Below are 19,904 nucleotides of genomic sequence, written 5' to 3' on the forward strand. Positions count from 1 at the left end.
GGAAAAAAATTCTCTTTTGAATTTTAAATATTACAGATGTGACATGTTTTTTGAGAATATATAAAATTTTTTTTTGGATTGTAAGGCGCGTGACATTATTATATATATTTGATGACGATGAAAGGTGAATACTGAATTTTTACCATTTCCTCGAGACTAGATCGGTAATTTTGGGTTCGCGGTCTCTGTCGACTGAACCGCAGCATCCTTTGTGTTCCCTTTTTATCTTTTATTACATCTCTCTCTCTCTCTCCTCCTTCATTATTATTTTTTTTTATACCTAAGTGTCCGAGTCGCGTAGGTTCCCAAGAGTGTTGCTCCCTCACAAAGTCTGAAAGGTTTGACCGACTTCCGGTTCTGATTTCTTCCTCGACAAAATTGGGCCGCGAGAAAGCCTTCGCCAACTTCATCACACGGATCTTTAGAATTTAATACCAAAAAAAAATCGTATTCATCAATTTAGAATCGTTTTTTAATTAAATTTTTTATTAATTAAATTATTTAACTTAATTGAATATTTTATTAATTACACATTATTATTTCAGAGTCAAATTGTTTGATGTCTCTCTTTAACGAAATTGGAGGGTTTTTTTTTTTTTTTTTTTTTTTGTGAATGGAAAACTTCCCCTAATTTTCGGAAAATCGATAGCCAATCAGTATGGTCATTGAATAGGTCATGATGGAGGCAGATTATGAGTGTATTTTGAAATCGTGGGTGGTTGCTCGTTTGGGGAAAATCGTAGATCAAAGATGAATTGGACATTTGCCGACCGTTATTACGCACATTGATAATAATGATGATGATGATGATGATAATGATGATGATGATGAAGCTAAGCGTCGAGAGGAACGATTCGTCAGGCCATATGGCGTTCGGATGAAACTTAGCACAAGAGACCATGAAACCTGGACGAAGAAGAAGAGCTCAACAGGATTTGCCAAGGTCATTTTTTGCAAGCTCACTCCAAGAACCTTTAAATTTAAAACTATATCCTGTATAAAAGTTGATAGAAAGAGAGGGAGAGAAAGATCTCGGCAGCACACAGAATTGCTAAACTGGTTTCGTTAAAGGGTATATTTTTCAGTTAAAAAAAGAGGTTTATGGAACGTTTGCCTCGATATAAATTACATTACCGTAAAACCCTTTTAATTTTATGACTGAATTTTGTTGGATATATGTCTGTTTGTGCGTTGAGAGGACTTTGGATTCGTAGAAATAATTAAGAGTCGATTTTTTTTTATTGTTGACTTTATAGAAAAGTTTCGATATTGCATTGTTATTGCAACGATAGACTTGAAAAAAAATCTAGCGGCGTGAAGAAAACAACTATGATCATAAATTATATTATAAAAAGAATCGATTGTAATTAATTTTTATTCAGACGCATTATTTCTTTAAGAATCTAAAAGCCAAAAATCCGAATAAGAGAAAATTTTGTTATTTGAAATTAATAGAAAATTATAATTTAAACTAATAATTAGTAGAAATTAGTAGAAAATTGAAAATTACATGTTTTAAATTAATATTTTATTTAACAAATTCAACATTAATTAAAAGTAGTTTTTTTTTGTTAATTACTAATTTATTAATTATAACTCTCATTTCATTGATTTTGAAAGATTATTATATAACAAAAAAAGGAAACTACTTTTACGAAACTTCCTACATTATTACGCATTAAGTTCTTTTCATGACAATGCGAAGCACTTCGATGTCATGAAACCGAAATACTGCACTACAATTAGTCTAATTGCAAGATAACTGTACTATCCAAGTGTAACCGTGACAATGACCAAGTAGTAAACCCGCATTTTACACAGTAAAGTCGACGAACTCGTGTAATATTATCATTTCAAATTTTAACTTAAAGATAAGATAAATTCCCGTGTGAAAATTTTTCACAATTTTTTTTTTTTTTTTTTTAATTAAAAGTAGTAAAATGAGGCTTTATTATACTGAACAGTAATAACAAATTATTATTCTGTATAATAAATTAAATTTCATAATTTTTATGTCTTTAAACTTTAAAAAATGTTCAAACATTTTTTTTCTTGTTAATTATATATTGAAAAATAATTATCATGTTTGCGTAACATTTTTCAAAATTATACCATTTTTCATTGAGTGCAATATTTTTTTTTGTCATAACTTTAAACGAGACGAAAGTTTTTGTGCAAATAAACTTTCCCCTTGTCGTTTAGCAATAGTCGTATATATACAACTGCACTCAGGTGTAAGTATTACATCAAGCAAACGAGAACATTCAATTTTCACGTGAGAAGGCTTCTCTCGCCGGTAAAGGAATTTCTATGTTGAAGGCGAGTTTATTGACGAGAGTATTAAGTGATCTGACTCGCAAATCTAGGCTATTTTCTTGAACCCTTGACATTAACGTCCTTCACTTTTTTTTCTATTAAGAAAAAATACGTTATACAAAAAAATAATTGGAAACGATTAAATTCTTTTTTTGTTATTAAAAAAAAAAATTGTAAACGATTTTTAATAATCGAATTGTTTTTCTTTATTATATTTTTCACTATATATTTTATTTTATTACTTTTATTTTTTATTATAATTCAAATTAGTTGAAAGTTTTACAGATTCATTTATACTGAACACCTGTTTTCAAGAAAAATAGATGGAAATTAAAAAAATTATTGTACATTTTAAAATTATATAAAAGAAATTTTCTTTAATGTTTCTTTGTGCAAAGGAAACTTTATTGAACATAATACAGAAGGAAGGTTATAAATCGGTCTTGTATAGATATATAAAGGCTTTTTAGTCGACGATTGGCAAAGGAAAAAGCGAAAGGGGTAGTGGAATGAAAAACGTGGATAATTAAACGAAAGAGATCGCTGCATCAAGACGCGGCTAATAGCGCGCTTCCTTTCTGCAGGGCACACCTTGTATATATTTTTTTTCTTTAACTCAAAGAACAAAATTTTATAAATAATTAAATTAAAATAATAAAATTTTATTTATTTAAAACAAAAATTATTATTTTTGTTTAATTACAAAAAAAACACAATATTCAACAATATTAAATGTTGATATGTTTTCACATTATTGAAAATTATTAAATGTTATTATGTTTTCACTTTATCTGACATTATTAAATGTTGATATTGTTTTTTCCATTTTTTATTTATTTTATTTAACGATAAGAATATTTCTGAATGTCTATACAATGTTGAACCGTTTTAAATAGTTAAGATATTAATTTTTTTTATAGGTCAGTTTTTTATTTTATGTGCGGCTGTGCTATCAGCGCGTGAGGATGCATATTTACGCATATGGACATTCAGAGCGAAATGCATTTTTTCTAGGGACAGCATCCGTTCCTCTCTCGTTAATATCGATAGCACAATAAATTGCTGATAATTTACAATCGTATTCAGATTTGCAAGTATATGCTTATTATCGCTCGAGCGAGCTTGTTAACATCGTGGGCTGAACGCCTTTTTCTTTCTCTCTCTCGACTCTGCTTCTGTCAAACTATAATCAGAAAACATTCATTGGGCGAAAAAACATTTTAAATTCACATCTTTTAAAATACAATAGTCACCTTGTAAATTCTCTTTCGTTTTTCTTTTTTTTTTTTGATAAAAAAAAATTAAATTGTTTCGATCGCTTTTCAATTAGCGAATAAGTGGAGGAAAAAAAATTTTTATGGTTGTAATCAGCAACATTGTAAATAACGAGGAGTTTTTCATTTGCAGAAAAATTTATGAGTTCGATTCGTTAATTATGACTGTGGTTTTAAGTGGCCGATAAATGGAAGTGTGTGTGTATGTGTATATATAAATATTCATGGGGGAATTAATATTTATTAAATATTAATGTGTATCAAGTGAGTTTATGTCCCTGTCTGTAGATCGTTACACGTCGAGATAAATATATAGGCCTGCTCCATTAAGTGGACAAGCGTATTATTCAGGTACATCTTTCTTGTTTCTCTCTCACTCGCTCTATATGTAATGGTAAGAATTCTCGAGTTGAGAGATCTTACACATGAGAAAAGAGTATGAGCTGCATTAAATTCTTGCGGTACTCGCGCGCACGATGCTCAAGCAAATACACCCGTGGATTTACACCTCGTGTGATATTCGTCACACAGCAAAAATAAAAAAAAATTTACCAAAATAAAAATATATCTTTTTGAAAAAAATTGAATAACAAATATTTTTTCACTAAATAATTATTCTCCTTTTTTTTTTTGTTGCAGATATTGCTCAACTGCCGATGAATTGGTCCAAATCATTTGAAGTATCTGGTATGTAATCGATTAAAAAATTAAATATTAAACAATTTTCTATTTTGATTTTAGGCAAACTAAGGCAATAATTTTCCAAAAGAATGAAACTATTTTGAATACATAATATCGTTTTTGTGTGAGGGAAGAGTAAAGAAGGGCGCGTCCAAAAGGTGGACAAGGAGAATATATATATATATATATATATATATATATATATATATATATATAAGAGAAAGGAAGAGAGTGTAATGCCCGAGTGAAGCATTATGTAGCTGAACTCGGGGGTCTCAGGTTCCTGAGAACAGAGCACACGGGATCTCATACCGCGCGCCACACCTTTCGCACGGCTTTGAAGTTGTCTCTTCCGACCGTATTCGCTGATACTCGTCCTCGGCGCGTCGCTCTCCAACCAGTCGATGTTGTTGCCGCAAGATTTTCAAGTCGATATATATTTCTTAAAGATTTAAATTCTAAAGGCCTCTCTCTCTTTCTTGGGGAGTAACAGGCTCCACTTTCCAAACACGATCTTTTATCAGAGTTTACATTGTAGCTATCCGTACTTAAATCACTGCGTGTGCACAATCCACCTTACAATCTGCATCAAATTACCGAGCGATCATCTTTTGATTTGTGCCTTGCAAAAAAACATATTCTCAATATGGAATATATAATCGATCGCTTTCGAAAAGAATTTTTTAAATTAAATAATATTTAATTCATTCATTATACGAAATGAAAAAACACGAAATTCGTTTTCATCTAAAACAACGTTTTTTTTTCTCAGATTTTGTGCAGATAGAAAATGATCACTGAAGGACCACCCAAGCATTAAATTTATTTTCATAATAATGATTTTTGTCCTTATTCCTCATATGTCTCCATAGAATAGTAAAAATAATCCATGCATGGAAAGAGAAAACCTCTAATTTTAAAAGCCATTATTCGAGATCGAAGTTCCATCGTCTCCCATTCATTAAGGATTCACCGAGACCTGCGAATTAAGGACCTCCGGATGCGAACACCTGGTACCTGGAACGAGAGAGAGAAAGAATAAGAGAGCATACAAACAGAAGAAGGATCGACGCTTATGGAAATGAGAGAAGTCAAAAAGGACGAGGTTTAAGAGAAAGAGATGAAAAGAGGCAATGGAGCGAATCACACACTCGAAACAAAAAAAAAATGTGAAACCTCGTGATTGTACGTTGGCGTCTAATCATACTCGGTGTATCGTTATGTGCCACGCGAAGCCTCAGACACTCGTGCGTGTATTATATCTTTTTGAACCAAGGTCAAGTCGCTTCAAAAAGGATATAATAAAATAGAGAATTTATGATTGAAAAATATTTTAATCAATGATTACAATATAGTTTCGCGTTTACTAACATGATTCACTTTTTTTTTTTGTTTCAACCGCAATGTTACCTTTTTTTTGCGTTATTTGGTTATAAATAAAAATTTGAACACCTTTTTTTTTAATTTTTTTTTTGCTTTGGTCCTTTCAAGGGTGATTTACTCATTAACCGTGACATTAAAGTATTTCGCATTATATACACACGGCTCATCTTGTTCTCACGGTAGAAGATTTTTTTTTGTACCAATTTTTCGACCGAGGACTCTTTAGTGGACTTTGGTAGTAAAGTTTTTTTTTTTTGTTGGTTCGCTGTTACACTAGTCCTTTTGTAATTACAAATGTTTTATCTTTTTTTTCCCTCTCTCTTCTTTTATTCTTGCTGTGTGGATGTATTTTCAAATGAGAAAGTCTCTCGAGGATATAATAATCCAGAAGTTACGAGCCTACACGCACGGGAAAAACTTGACCGCATTTCCGGTATCGTCGGTGTACATGAGCAATTTTCAAACGTTGTTAATGAAATTGGCTTCGGCAGATTCAATGGAGTTTCTATGAAATTTTCATCAATTATAATTTTTTCAAAATATTGATCAAGTTCTCTTAATTGTTTTAACATTATTTTTTAGTTTTATTATATTTATTAATTTTATTAGCTAAAATAAAAAATGTATCTTTATAATTTTTTATAAATTCCATTTTATTGCTGAAAAAAAAAATATTTTTTTCTTTTGAAATTGGGATAATTATAGATAGAGCGTACTTTATTTGGAATGTTCTGTATAAAAACTCGACTATTATCGAAGGTCGAGTAAATAGTTCCCAAATTATTGCTATTAACCGAACATCTCTCTTTCTATATCCAGAGACAAAAAAAGGAACAAAAAAATTCTTTCACGCAGCTATTTGAAAACAATTATATTTTTTATTGAAATCACATTTTTTATTTATTATTTTTCATTTTATGAATATTTATCTCAAATTTATTTTAAAATACATTTTTATCATTCTGTAATTTTATTAAATTTGATTTAATAAATTACGTAATTAATATAGTAAACATTTTTGCTTTGTTTGTTTTCATTCGGCTAATTATATTCAAAGTTCGCGTGCGCTGGTTTGGTTTCAATTTGGAAGAGTCATTACGTGTAGGATCACTTTTCAAGAAACTGTAATGACCCTTTCATGGATCGTTGCGTTATAAGCTGAAGCGCCATGTGGATATATATTAGGTGGCAATATAATTTGACGCTCATTTTTTTACGAGTGGGTACAAAAGTATCAATGTTTTTTTTTGTTCTTTTTAAATTCAAATATCCCCGTAACACCTGCACTTTAACCCTAATGGATTTACTCACCCACGAAACTTCCGGCGCCAAAATAATACTCGCACTACTACGATGTTAATATACTTTTTCGATTTTGCAACCCTTCATGTATATAATCCAGACACCTTTTTGCCCTTCATAATTATCTTTAAACTCAGGTACTCATGTTCGTGAGACCAATCCCATTAATCAAATTATGATTAATTAGAGGCGTTAAAAAAATAGTCTCAAACTTGGAAAATTATTCACCGTATAACTTTTATATAGAATATGATGAAGATTAATGATTAAATTTTAACAAAAATAGAAACAAAAGAAAATTTTGTATATAGTTTTTTTAATTGAGTTTCTTACTGATTATTATTGTTTTCAGCTGAAACGACTCTTTCGACGACAGATCAACTAAGAAATTATGAAACTCACGTGTCATCGAGCTGTTATTTTCCTGCAGAGCTTCAGGGTGAATTTATGATGCAAGTGAGCGGTAAAAATGCGAAGGGTTCGATGACTAGAAATGAACCTATTCAGTATTCACCAATAAATATTACCTATAATGCCATACCTGTTTGGGGAGTGTGCCACAAAAAAGTCGGAAATAACGTATTGCTCATTGACAGGTAAGGGAAATTAAATTTTTATATTTTCACTAAAAAAAAAAATGACAGGTGCATTTTTATATTTTATTTTAATTGCAAAAATATAAAATGAAAATCTTTTTTGAAACATTGGATAATTTATAGTGAGAATATTCATGCGTTTCATATGAGTCAGATATTTGATGGGAAAATTATTTATCAATGAAAGTAGCATTTTAAAAAATAAAATTTAATGCATATTATTATCGAGAATCTTGGATTAAAAATAGTGATATGTAGAACGCAATATCGCGTGTCTGATATGTCAATGTTGTCTCCTATATATATTCCTCGTATCTCAATGTAGTGCATTTTTTTTCCACTCTCTCTCTGTCACGAGAAGCTAAATCATTGCACAATTGCGAGAAATGAGGATCAACAATTTGCTTAGATTTCCAACAATTTTCAGTTATTTTTTCATTAGCTTTATATACATTCAATCAGAAATCCTTTCATGGGAACGTCAATTTTAATTTAAAAATATAATATTCATTTTTAATGTTTCAAATTCAATAAAATTTTAATTTTAATTAAAAAATAAAAAATTCGGCTAAGTAGAATTCATGTCTCGTAATATTCATATTACTTTCGCATTTTTTGTCCCATGTCTAGCGAATTGAACATTATGTGATGTGCAGAAGACTTTTAGGGTACTTGATTATTTTTCAAATGTAACAACTGAGTGAATCCAAAGGATGCCGCCAACGAAACATGTCGTCTGTAAAATGTCTACGACGAAAATAGACGTCTCTCGTTCCAGGCAGTGCCAGACTGCGATGCGCATTGCTATATACCGAGGATAATTTTCTGAATTAAAAAAAAAAAAAGAGAGAAATGGCCAACTGCCAAGGAGAAGACTTTAACACTTGCACCCCAATTCAATAGATTTCGATTGCTCTTTATCGACCCTCGTTTCTTTTTCACGCACAGGAGAAAAATTAGCCCCTTGAGTACCATTTTCATGTCAGAACTTGAAATTGCATTCTAAGTGAAATAAACGACAATTATTTTTATTATATTCAAGTCACGCAAACCTTTTACATTTTGTCGTTAAAAATTTATTTTTCTTAATAAAAACTAAAGAGAGGTAAGAACAAAATAATTTTCTTCCTCTATTATAATTTTATAGAAATCGCGCTTGTAGTTTTATTTTGTTTATTATTTTCTTCAATAATTTTTGTAGCTTCATGCAAAAATAATTTTAAACTGATTTGCAATTCAAGGTAGAAAACCTTTTATAATATTGCGCAGACTAATGGGAAGCTATAGATCATTTTAATTCGATGGTTAATTCTCGAGATGTTTATTTTGTACCAATGTTGTATGATAATTTTAGCCCATATGATAATGACAGGAATTCATTAGGCTGATCAGGGAGCTCATCAATTCAAATTAGCTCTTGTAGCTTCTTCACATTCGTCCTTTTACCTCCTCGCGCACATATAAGATCATATACATATATATGTAGTTATATTCTATTTTTAATTTAAATTATTTCATCGTTTATTTTCTCGTTTACGTCAACTAGATTTTTTATCTTTTGATTTTTTTTAATACATGTAGATATGTTAGTAGCTTTTTAAACTTTTTTTTCTGAAAACGATTTCTTGTTTATACACATCTTAACAGTTACAAGAATCTTTCTCTCTTCTATGAAAAAAAAAAAAATGTTGAGAATCGTGTGGCATATCCGTTCACCACACCTTTAGTTATATATTTGCTTCTTTTGCAAACGATGTGTACAAGCATCTTCTATGAACTTTTAAAAAAGACGTACTTCATATACTTTATCGCTTAGAAGGATCTAATTTACAATTATATAGTGAAACTACTTTCGATTTTTGTTAATTTTATCTTTACTCGTTTTTTCTTATGCAGGTCTCGGATTATGCGACTTTTTTTGACTTATTTTAATAAAATGAGAGTTTTTTTATTCTTTTTACATTTTTTTTTTACAAAATTTTTAAACAAAATACTTTTTTTAGTATACAATGCAGATCTTATTTATTTTACTTATTTAATAAATTTTTAACTAAAATTCTTCACTAGATTAATTAATTTTAATAAATTTAAATAAATTCTTCACAAATTCAATTATCTTAAACTATTTTTCAATTAAAATTTTTATGAAATTTAATAATTGTTTATAATTTGAAAAAAAAATTAGCAAATAAAATTAACAAAAACTTTTTAATTCAAAGTCACTTAAAATTTAATTATTTGTAAAAATTTCAATTTTTTTTAATGATTTTTATAATATTCTTCGAAAATTGAACTATCTGAAACCGTATTTCACTTAAAAACTTTTCAAATTATTCTATTTTTGTCTGCAATTTCTAATAAATTTTTTAGTGAAATCATAAAAAATTTAAAATTAAAAATCACTTGAAATTCAATTAATTTCAAAAATCAAAATTGTAAATCTTTGAAAATTCAATTACTTTTAAAAAAATTTTATCTAAAAATAATTGGTAAATTATTTTTAGTTCTGTAAAATTTAATTATTATCTGAAAATTAACAAAATCTTTTGAAATTCAATTATTTTGAAAAATTTTAACTTTAACTCTTGTAAAATTATTATTATTATTTAAAAAAAATTTTTATTTTAAAATCTGTAAAACTTGATTAAATATTGCTTGGAATTTTTTTGACCATCAATACTAAAAATTATGACAAAATTTTAAATTCGAATAAATTGCTTTAATCAAACTTCAAAAAATTATGAAATAATTAATTAATTATTCAAATTAATTATTATTATCATTATTAAAAATGGAACTTTAAGAATTTTTTTAAAAATTTGTCATACTTAAATAAGATTTTGAAAATTTATTTTACAATTAGTTCGATTCTGAAATATTCGAAATAAATTTTCTTGATAATATTTTTATAGAATTATTCTCATTACAAAATTAATAAAATAAATTTAATATCTAAGTTATTTAAAGTATTATATCGGTTCATTAACCGATTTAATTTTGTTAAAATAAAAAAAATCGACTTTTTCGATTTGTTTTGGAATATAAATCGACTTTTTTTATCTTAAAGTCGATCCGTTAAGTTCTTTATTTTTTTAGTTACATTACAAGTTTGAATCTGAATTACATTTAAAGAGTTGATTTCAACTTTTTTTTCAAAAATATATTTCTTATTAATTTTATCGTAAGGTGTTTCTTTTTTTATTATAATATACTTTGTAAATTTGATGTATTAAAACATAAGATGGGTCATAAAAATGGCTTCCTGTATATCATCACTGGAGAAACATTCCTCGCGGTCTACAGCTGCTGCTCCGCAGACTTACTAGTGAAAATTATGAGTCTAGGGATAACGATGTTGGCCGTTTTATACTTTGCACACTTGTGTACATAAATTCAAAGACTTGCAGAGAGGGTTGTCAGTATTTTCTCTATATAATACTTTAACAGTCTCTTATATATGCACACACAGTAGCGGTTTTCTCAAACGAATATCTTTAAAGATTCGAATCAGTAGTTCCTTAATTGCTCTCCTTTATTTCAACACAAATATTTAACTTTCAAGATGTCCAAAATAAAGATTTTCAGAAACTTTATCTCTATACACAATTTATTGCTTTACAACTTTGTCGTCTTATAATATACATTTGATATAAAAGAGAAAAATTTTACATTTTGAAATATTTAATAATAAAAAAGTGAAATACAAAAAATAAATATATTTTTTAAATAAAACGAAATGAAATTAGAGAACTTTATATATGGTAAATAGTTTGTGAAATTCTATACTAATTTTAATTTGATTACAGTTACGGCGAAGGAGACTGCATAAGATGTTTCCGACTTGAACGAAGGTCACGCAACGTTGTTGAAGTATTCTCAGAGAATTTAAACAAGTGTTATACATCCGAGACTGCCGCCATAGAATCCTGTGGGGCATTAAATGCAACATCAATTTTATATCGTAAGTATAATATTTATTTTATTATTGAAAAAAAATTTCATTCTCGTTAAATAATTATTTTTTTGTAAAAACAGAACATTTAAAATTTATCAACGAGGTCATTGACAGTGACTAATCTGGTTTCGTCAATGAAAATACGAATTTTTTTTCCAAATCAAATAAATGAGTAAACAAATTTGTATGAGTCAAGGTTTTGCAAAAAAAAGCGAAACAAGTCAGCAATTTTTGTAACGGATATACTAATTCAAAATCTACTCAACTTCCTGTCTTCGATTGGACTTGTTTTAATTTTTTGCTGATTCGACAGAACGATCAACAATTACATATGTGCAATGGATTAATGTATATAAACTTATTAATTAACGTTAATTAGTCTGGAGGGAAGTAATGAAGCTTGCGTAACGACGTAGGTGAACAATGTGTAGGAGGGCGGATACGGTTATTTTTAATATACTTTGCTGTGTGTTAAACTAGAGAGTGCACATGCACGCGCTTTTATTGCGTTGTCTTTCTCAAGAATGCATCAATTAAAATTCTTTTATGCGATCACAGATTTACATAATCGGCCGCGTACACGCTATATATTATATGAAGACGACCTCATAATAATTAAAAAAAAAAGAAAAAAAAACAGCTCCCAGGTTCTCAAGGGTTGTCGACATTGAATTTAACAATGACCTTGATTCATAAAAACATATTTTTTTCTTGATCTTCATAAAATGTTGCTGAATTTTTTTCCTTTGAATTCTAATTTTTCTTTTTTATATTTTTTTTATAAAAAATAATTATAAGTAAAATATAGAATTGTAAATACTGGATTATATTTTGTATAAAGAAATCTTGAATCTTTTGTATCAATCTCATACCGATACAAATTGAATCCTTGAGACGAGTTTCTACACGGTCCACTTGTTGGAAATATAGTCATCGCTTTATGGTTAGTGAATCTCCAGTTTCTCAGCTGCTAAAAGTCGACTTTATCAAGTTTCGATTCTCAATGGCGATATAATCATTTTAAAATGCATACGATCATTTTAAATTATTTCCAAAGTGAATTTCTTTTATTATAAACGAGCTCTGTTTCCAATTTTTCTATTTATTTTCCTTGTTGTATTTTTTTTTTTTAAATTAAATTTTTACAAAATCTTTGTAAAATTAGAATGAATGATGTAAAAAATTCTTTTTGTCCTTTCAGTTCATGGTGGCGTGACGAATTTTTCTCGGTTCACAGAGTTGTAAAAAGAATAATTTATAAGAAGAAAAAAAAAGTAGGCAATTTTATTGAAAAAAAAGTTGAAGGACATCGATATAGTGTTTCTTCATCAGTAAATCTTACTTTGTTCTTGGCGAACGCATAGACAGCTCTCAAATTAGTATTGTTTGTGAACAATATTAATTATTATTTGCCTAGTTGGTAAATCAACGAAGAAGATATATTTTTCAAGACTACCTTTTTCTTTTATTATTATTATTATTTTTTATTTAACCGTGTTGAGAGGCCTCGCAAGTAATATTTCTTCCTTGACACTTGAGGGTATAAGGAAATGGAAAGGCACTGTACCTTGGTTTGAAGTACGATCCTGAGATGGTAGCCCACCCAGGGAATTCTCTCTCCTGGTGAAGATGGAGTTTCTCATCCAGGATATTCGTATTCTGTTCATTCTTCGCGCCGTCTGTATCTTCTTATTCTTTCTAATCTTTTCTTCTTCTTTTTTTTTCGCCATCCAGAGAACGATCCTGGCGTGGGAGTGGCTATGAGTCTTCAGTGTATAATCGTCCTCGAGGTTGGACCCAATGAACCATGGTCTGTTAAGGAATCTCGCCCATTATCTTTCTTGGTTTTTATAAAAAAAAAAAAAAAAATAATCCAACCATTTTTATTTAAAATCGATCGATTTTTATTTTCATCATTGTATCATTAATAGGAATTTTATTGTTGAATGTCGTTATTTTCTATAAACCGGAAGGAAGAAAAATAATTTTTGAATGGGTCCCTTTATTAGAGATTTCTTTGGAAAAATTTTTTTGAAGCTAATAGAAACTGACCAGCTGTACACTACTTATGGAAAGTCTACCCTTTTTGGAAGTTCATTCATGTCCAGGGGGGTTTTGAGGTTTCGTTTTTTTCAAGTTTCTCTCTCTCTCTCTCTCTTTCTCTTTCACTCTTTGCAAACAAGGACCAGTCTCAGTGGAGACCAATTCAGAAGATTCATAAATTCCAATAACGAGCAGTGACCTTCTTTGATCAATGGATCCAGCGAAGCGTGGAGAGGGTGTGAGAGAGAGAGGGGGGTGGGGAGAAAAAAAAGGAACGGAAGTAATAGAGGAAAAAGAAGACAAAGAAGAAATTCTACCTACCTGATACCCCTACTGGTTACCTGACTTGCAACCGACAACTCTCCGTGACCAGACCAAATCGTTTACTCGGCGCGGCGCGCGACAAAACCTCATAGTCAGCAAGAGTGACATTCCACGCGACAACTTTAGAAAAATTGCGATTTGTAACTGCAGAATCAAAATGATGCTGAGACACTGTCAGCATTTTTTATCACACATAAAGTTGAAATTTTCTTGAAATTTACATTTTTTTCAAATAAAACAAAATCAAAATATTTTTATTAAAATAATGAATAATTTAATAAAATAGTTAATAATTTCCTTTTTTTTTAAATTTTTGAATGAAAGAGAAACGAAAATAAATTTAAAGAAACAAAAAACTACTCCAATTTCAAGTTGGGTCTAAAAAAAAGGGAAAAGGTTTCGCTATTGCACCCTTCACGCGGGAAAGTCGTGTGGTATTTCATCTACTTCCTGTTTTGGGGGTGTTGTTCAGTCCATTGTGTATACTAAACCATGTCTTACACTGTCCATTAAATATTGTATATATATATATATATATGATGATTTACCTGTATATAAGAATCTAGTGACTGTGCTATTAATATTTCTATTCTCTGAGAAGAAACTTTTGTATATTACATTATATTTTTTATTTATAGTCACGTACGCGAACGATTTTATCCTATCACGTTCCATCAGATGACAATGATCATTGTTTAGAAATTCAATTCTTGAAATCTTCGTATAGGAGATTATGGAATAAAATTTACTTTTGTGGAGAAATTTATATAAAAAAGAAAATAAAAAGGAAATCATAAAATTCCGATTATGTTTTATATTTTAGTGAGAAAAAAAATCAGATTTTAATTCCAAGAATCGTATAAATCATTTAATTTATTCAAAAAAAGGGAATGAAAATTATTTTAAATGTGGTTTGAATTTGGAATTTAGAATTTATATTTTATATGAGTAAAATCATGAGGATATTTTTAATTATTTAATATTTTAATTAAATGGTCTTAATTTTTGTTTTTTTTTAATTAAATTTTTTATTGCTTTTTTGTGCAGGTACAAAAGATATTGGAGGGGCTCCAATTACTTACGAGTACTGTCCAATTGCGGGACGATATCATTTTAGATACGATATTAATGAGGGAACGGAGGAAAAATTTGAATGTAATTCATATTCCTCTGATTTTGATACTTGTCCAGTTGGTTCTGTAATTCATTTACAATTCAAGCGTTGTTCCTTCGATAGTTTTGGTAAGATTCATTTTTATTATTATTTATTTTTTCTTTTAATTATTTTTCTCCTTTTCTATGTTTGAAATTTTATTTTAAATGATAATTTTTATTTCCTTTTTCACAGATATAACATTCAATTGTTTGGGAAGCTGGGAAGGACCAAATGGAGCTCGGTACATTGCTTTAGAAGACACAAAAGAAGGTGGAGGTTTTAGACCTCAATATCGTTGTGGAGTAAGTTGAATAAATTTTATTACTTTTTATATTTAGTTTTTTAATAATTTTTTTTTATCACTTAACAATTCGCTGGGTTATTGGAAAAAAAGGACACGTCATAGTTAAATCAAACGGACGTATCCTTTTTTTCCACTAACCCAGCGAATTATTCGTAATTGAATTTTAAAAAAAGGTGAAATTAGACTTAATGTTTTATTTTAAATTACTTACAGCTTTTTTATGTGGATAATAAAAAAGGAAAAACTTATCTGGCCTTTAGCAGTGATTCAAGTTGTACGCAAAATCTTATGAATGCAACGATGGGTTATGAGAATTTAGAATTGACAAAAGCAACGAATCAAAAAACGACTCCATCTTATGTCAAAACACATTTATCCTCGTAAGTTCTTTACTTTTTAATAAATACAAATTTTAAAGTTATAATTATCTCTTGTAATTTTTTGATAAAAATTATTAAAAAAATTTTTTTTATAGATTTCCTAAATGGGCACAAGGCGAATGGGAAGAATCTTTGGTCATTGATGGAACAATGACTTTTATCGATCGAAATGGGTATAATAGTTTCACTTTCATTGCTGTGGATGCTAATCATGATACTGGACGATATGTAGTTTACTCCAAAGATCATTGGTATGATTTCTTATTTATGTCAAAAAAATAGTTTTTTAAATTAATAGTTTAATTTTCATTTACAGTTATTTATAACTTTATTAACGAGTTTAATTTTTTTCTTTTCTTTTAGCGAACGAGAAGCTTTCGCCTGTATGCTGATGAGGCAAAGAAGTGAAAATGTAATGGAATTCGCAACAAGTGAGAATTTTATAAATTTTTTCCAAAAATTGAATTATTTTGAAAATATATTTTGACAGAAATTAACAATTAATTCATTTAAACAGGTTTGCTCTCAAGTCCAATTTATCAACCGAACTTATGTGACAATCCGAACTTTGATAAACCAGTTTGGATGACACAAGCTCGTAAGTAACAAATATTTACTAATATTAAAAAATGAAATATTTTCTTTTAGAAAAATGCATTTTTTTTAATACTGAAATAATTATAATAATTAGAAATTTTTATAAAATATTAATTGTTACATCTTTTTATAGGTATCGAACGCACAGTAGAATCTCCATGTCCAATTACAGGACAATACATGGGACAAATCGTTGACATTCCAGGAATGTGTGCAGAATTAAGTAGTAATTGCCAAACTAGAGAAATCATGTATTTTAAAGTTAGCGATTGCATTACTGGTGAATTATTCGAAGGTATGTTTTTTTAAAAATGAAAAATATTCTGTAAGAATTATTTTTTTTTAGAAGAAAAACAAGATTATAATAAAATTTATTTTTATTTTAGAACGTTCCTACGTATGCCTTGGACAATGGGAAGAAAACAGAGTAATGTACACATATACAATGAGAAATGACACTAAAACAAAAGAATGTTTTGTCGGTTTAATAATTAACGATGAAGAAATTTACATCAAAGAAGCTGGAGATCATTGTATTCGCAATATCATCCCCAAAGAGCAAGGAATGCGACTTTATAAAAAAGGTAAATAAAAACTTGAAAGAAAAGTTTGAATATAAAAATATTAGAATATCAAATGTTAATTTACTTAAAAATGAATAGAAAATATAATTATAGTAGTGATTTTTTATTTATAATTTTATAAATTTTTTAGGACAATGCTATGGAAATTCACCAAGTCCTGCTCCAACGCCAATGAGACCAATCACAAAAGTTCCATCAATACGTCATTCTACAACATACCGACCGCGAAGTCAAGGTAATGATGTAGACACAATTGATTACTTAGATTACTACATTATTTAAAATTATATTATGTACATATGATTATATTGGGACTATTTTTATTTTTTATTAGGGCCAACTAGAATGCCTCCACGAGTTATTTCTTCATCTGCGAGAAGTACAAAATATTCTTCGAGCTTGCCAGTATTAATAATACTTTTTACATTATTATACATTAAAAAATTGACATCCAGCCTTTAAAAAAAAGAAATACTTTTTTCGTCAAGAAAAAAATGAAAGAATTTTCATGTTCAGCTTTTAAAGTGAAAGAGAAAAAAAATCCCTTTTTAAAAAATAGTCATAGTCCAATAATTTTTGAAAGGTCGAAAAAGGGAAAAAATAGAAGCGATTTTGAGAAAATAAAAATACAATAAATGTATTAGATAGCAAAGCATTCTAGAAATCGCGAACACAATGGAATATTAATAATTTAATGTGTATATTTTTATAAATCAATTACCGAAAAAAAAATTTTAGGTCGCGAATTTCTAACTCGTGATAGTAAATTAATATCGTTGTACATTAATAGGTTTATAAAAAAAAAAGAAAAAAAAATTATATCAGCAAATGTCTGATTACGTTAAAAAAAACTTCGTAATATCACAATAGTAGGAAAATTTGTTTTAGCACAGTTTATTACCAAAAATAAGTTTCAAATTAACATTACAAATCGAATTTGTACATTTTAATTGAATTTCCTGAGATTTCAGGATGGTGGATCATTCCGTTTTACATTGATTTTAATACGATACATTTTTGTATCGTTTTTATGTTTTATTAAACTATTTTTTATCCACCGTAAAGTATTTTTCTACCATATTATTGTAATTCTATTATTCAAATTGCTAAAAAAAAGGAAAAGATCAGAAATGATTAAAAGCTTCCAAACATTTAAACTGCCACACAATATAAGTTTCAAGGCTGATTTTTAATACCTCAATGTTTTCTAAGTTAATCTAGACGCCAAAAAAAAATTTGATGAAATACTTAAAAATCTTTAAATGAAAACACTTCTTGGAATGTCCATCGAATATTTAATTAACGCTTTATATTTTAGTTTGTGAATAGTTGATTGTAAATATTTGTATATTTAAATAGAACTATAGTGTATAGAATTAAAATTCTTAAGAAACTTCCATGTATAAGTGCGCTTGTGACTTAGAAATAATAATATGGAGTGATTGAATTTTAAATTACAATTGTAAACTCCAATTAAATGTGATTCGACGGCGTCTCAAGGAACAAAAAATTTATTTAATCTGTTCACCGTCAATGCCGTTTTACTACCAAGTAGTAACGCCTCGTACTTATAATATAATTCTTAAATACGTTTAAATGCAAATTAAATAAAATACATTTCTTTTCAAATAGAAAAGAAAAAATTGTCTCTTTATGTCAAAGAAAACCTTTTTAAATATAAAACTGTAAAAAATGAATTGTGACGATTTCAAACTGTTTCGTTAATAAAATAAAAATATAATTGAAATATTATATATTTTTAAATATTGTTCCTATTTATTAAATGAAATCATTTTTTTTTGAAACATGTCTAAAATCGCCACGAAACAGAATTTAAAAAAAAATTTTGAATGTGTACTTTTTACAAGAGAATAGAAAGAGAGGGAGAGAGAGTACTGCATATTTTTACAGAGTATGAAAAATGAAGCACACTTTATACAATTTATATAAACATATATTTTTTAAATTTACATACTCAGTGTATTAGTGTGCAGTTGTGTATTTTATTATATTTATCGATTTTTTTAAGTAAAAAAATAAACTATTGATAATACATATAATAATTATTTCTTCTTTAAATCCATTATGAATAATTTATATATTTTTCAATTAAGATTTAATTTGTTAATTCCTTTTCGTAATTTAAAATTTCTATTTTTCGTTCCACTCCCCATTCGTATTTATTGCAACCATTTTTACTCATAACACGATGACAGGGAATCAAATATCCCAATTGATTATTAGCAATTGCATTTGCCACGGCACGAATTGCTGTTGGTTTTTCAATAGCTTGAGCAATTTTTTCATAAGTTGTTGTCGAACCACATGGTATTTCAATCAATTGTGTCCAAACTTTTATTTGAAACTCTGTTCCTTTCAAAACAATATAGATTACATCGTCCAAATCAGAATTTTCATCATTTAATCCTTTAAAATTGGGTGAAAAAATTATTTCTACGTATTCAGTTGTCTCCTTAACATTTTTAATTAATTCATTTTGTGTCCAGCGCTTTTTCAAAGATTCTAATGATGTACTCTCATTTTTATTGACAAAAGATAAATGGCAAATTGCTTTTTCTTTATTATTTAAAATTCCAATGAGACACTTTCCAAATGGTGTTTGATGAAATGCGTAAAAAATTTTATATTTAAAACCATCTGTTTTATAATCATCTGCTGACATTGATTGAAGCTTAAACATGATCTGAAAAGGTGAATATTAATTATTTTTTTATTTTATTCCACTTAAAATTTGCTTTCCTCATAAACGCTTGTTTTTCATTCTTGGAGCTAATAATAAAATTCAGTAATCAATTAATGTTTCATTATTGGTTTTGATTATCAATTATAATTCTTACCTATATATTTAATTTAATATTTATTGCTGAAATTTAATTCTTTTTGTTACAAATTGTTTAGTTCTTTAATAATAACTGACACCTACGAATTCAATTTCAAAACAAAAGTAAATATAACCTCAAAATTCCAAATGTCAACAACAATCGCGCT

The 19,904-nt window shown here is 28.3% G+C and overlaps 2 protein-coding genes across 5 annotated transcripts in view; one reads left to right on the top strand and one right to left on the bottom strand.

Annotated features, from left to right (window-relative positions):
- Window positions 1–18,647, top strand: part of LOC127284591 (uncharacterized) — a 40,693-nt gene extending 22,046 nt beyond the window's left edge. For all 4 annotated transcript variants that reach the window (XM_051310109.1, XM_051310107.1, XM_051310108.1 and 1 more), the window contains 13 exons: window positions 4,230–4,277; window positions 7,309–7,552; window positions 11,359–11,513; window positions 14,922–15,116; window positions 15,223–15,332; window positions 15,548–15,714; window positions 15,810–15,965; window positions 16,078–16,145; window positions 16,232–16,312; window positions 16,445–16,606; window positions 16,698–16,895; window positions 17,026–17,130; window positions 17,230–18,647. In XM_051310109.1, coding sequence (XP_051166066.1) covers window positions 4,230–4,277; window positions 7,309–7,552; window positions 11,359–11,513; window positions 14,922–15,116; window positions 15,223–15,332; window positions 15,548–15,714; window positions 15,810–15,965; window positions 16,078–16,145; window positions 16,232–16,312; window positions 16,445–16,606; window positions 16,698–16,895; window positions 17,026–17,130; window positions 17,230–17,357 — 1,817 coding nt within the window. In that variant the 3' untranslated portion in view covers window positions 17,358–18,647. The remainder of the gene's footprint in view (window positions 1–4,229; window positions 4,278–7,308; window positions 7,553–11,358; window positions 11,514–14,921; window positions 15,117–15,222; window positions 15,333–15,547; window positions 15,715–15,809; window positions 15,966–16,077; window positions 16,146–16,231; window positions 16,313–16,444; window positions 16,607–16,697; window positions 16,896–17,025; window positions 17,131–17,229) is intronic.
- On the bottom strand, window positions 17,938–19,883 carry LOC127284599 (bifunctional transcriptional activator/DNA repair enzyme Ada). Its single transcript, XM_051310125.1, has 2 exons — window positions 19,754–19,883; window positions 17,938–19,599 (listed from the first exon to the last, which is right to left on the bottom strand). Exon 2 carries the CDS (start codon window positions 19,594–19,596, stop codon window positions 19,012–19,014), a length of 585 nt encoding a protein of 194 aa, XP_051166082.1. The 5' UTR covers window positions 19,597–19,599; window positions 19,754–19,883; the 3' UTR covers window positions 17,938–19,011.
- Between the last annotated feature and the right edge of the window lie 21 nt (window positions 19,884–19,904).

Source organism: Leptopilina boulardi, unplaced genomic scaffold, assembly GCF_019393585.1.
Source record: "Leptopilina boulardi isolate dan_hultmark-lab unplaced genomic scaffold, ZJU_Lbou_2.1 LbouV2_325, whole genome shotgun sequence".
Taxonomy (NCBI): Eukaryota; Metazoa; Arthropoda; class Insecta; order Hymenoptera; family Figitidae; genus Leptopilina; species Leptopilina boulardi.

Bases quoted from the DNA above. Each gene is read 5' to 3' on its own strand.
- LOC127284599 (XM_051310125.1), bottom strand. From the start codon at position 19,596: ATGTTTAAGCTTCAATCAATGTCAGCAGATGATTATAAAACAGATGGT.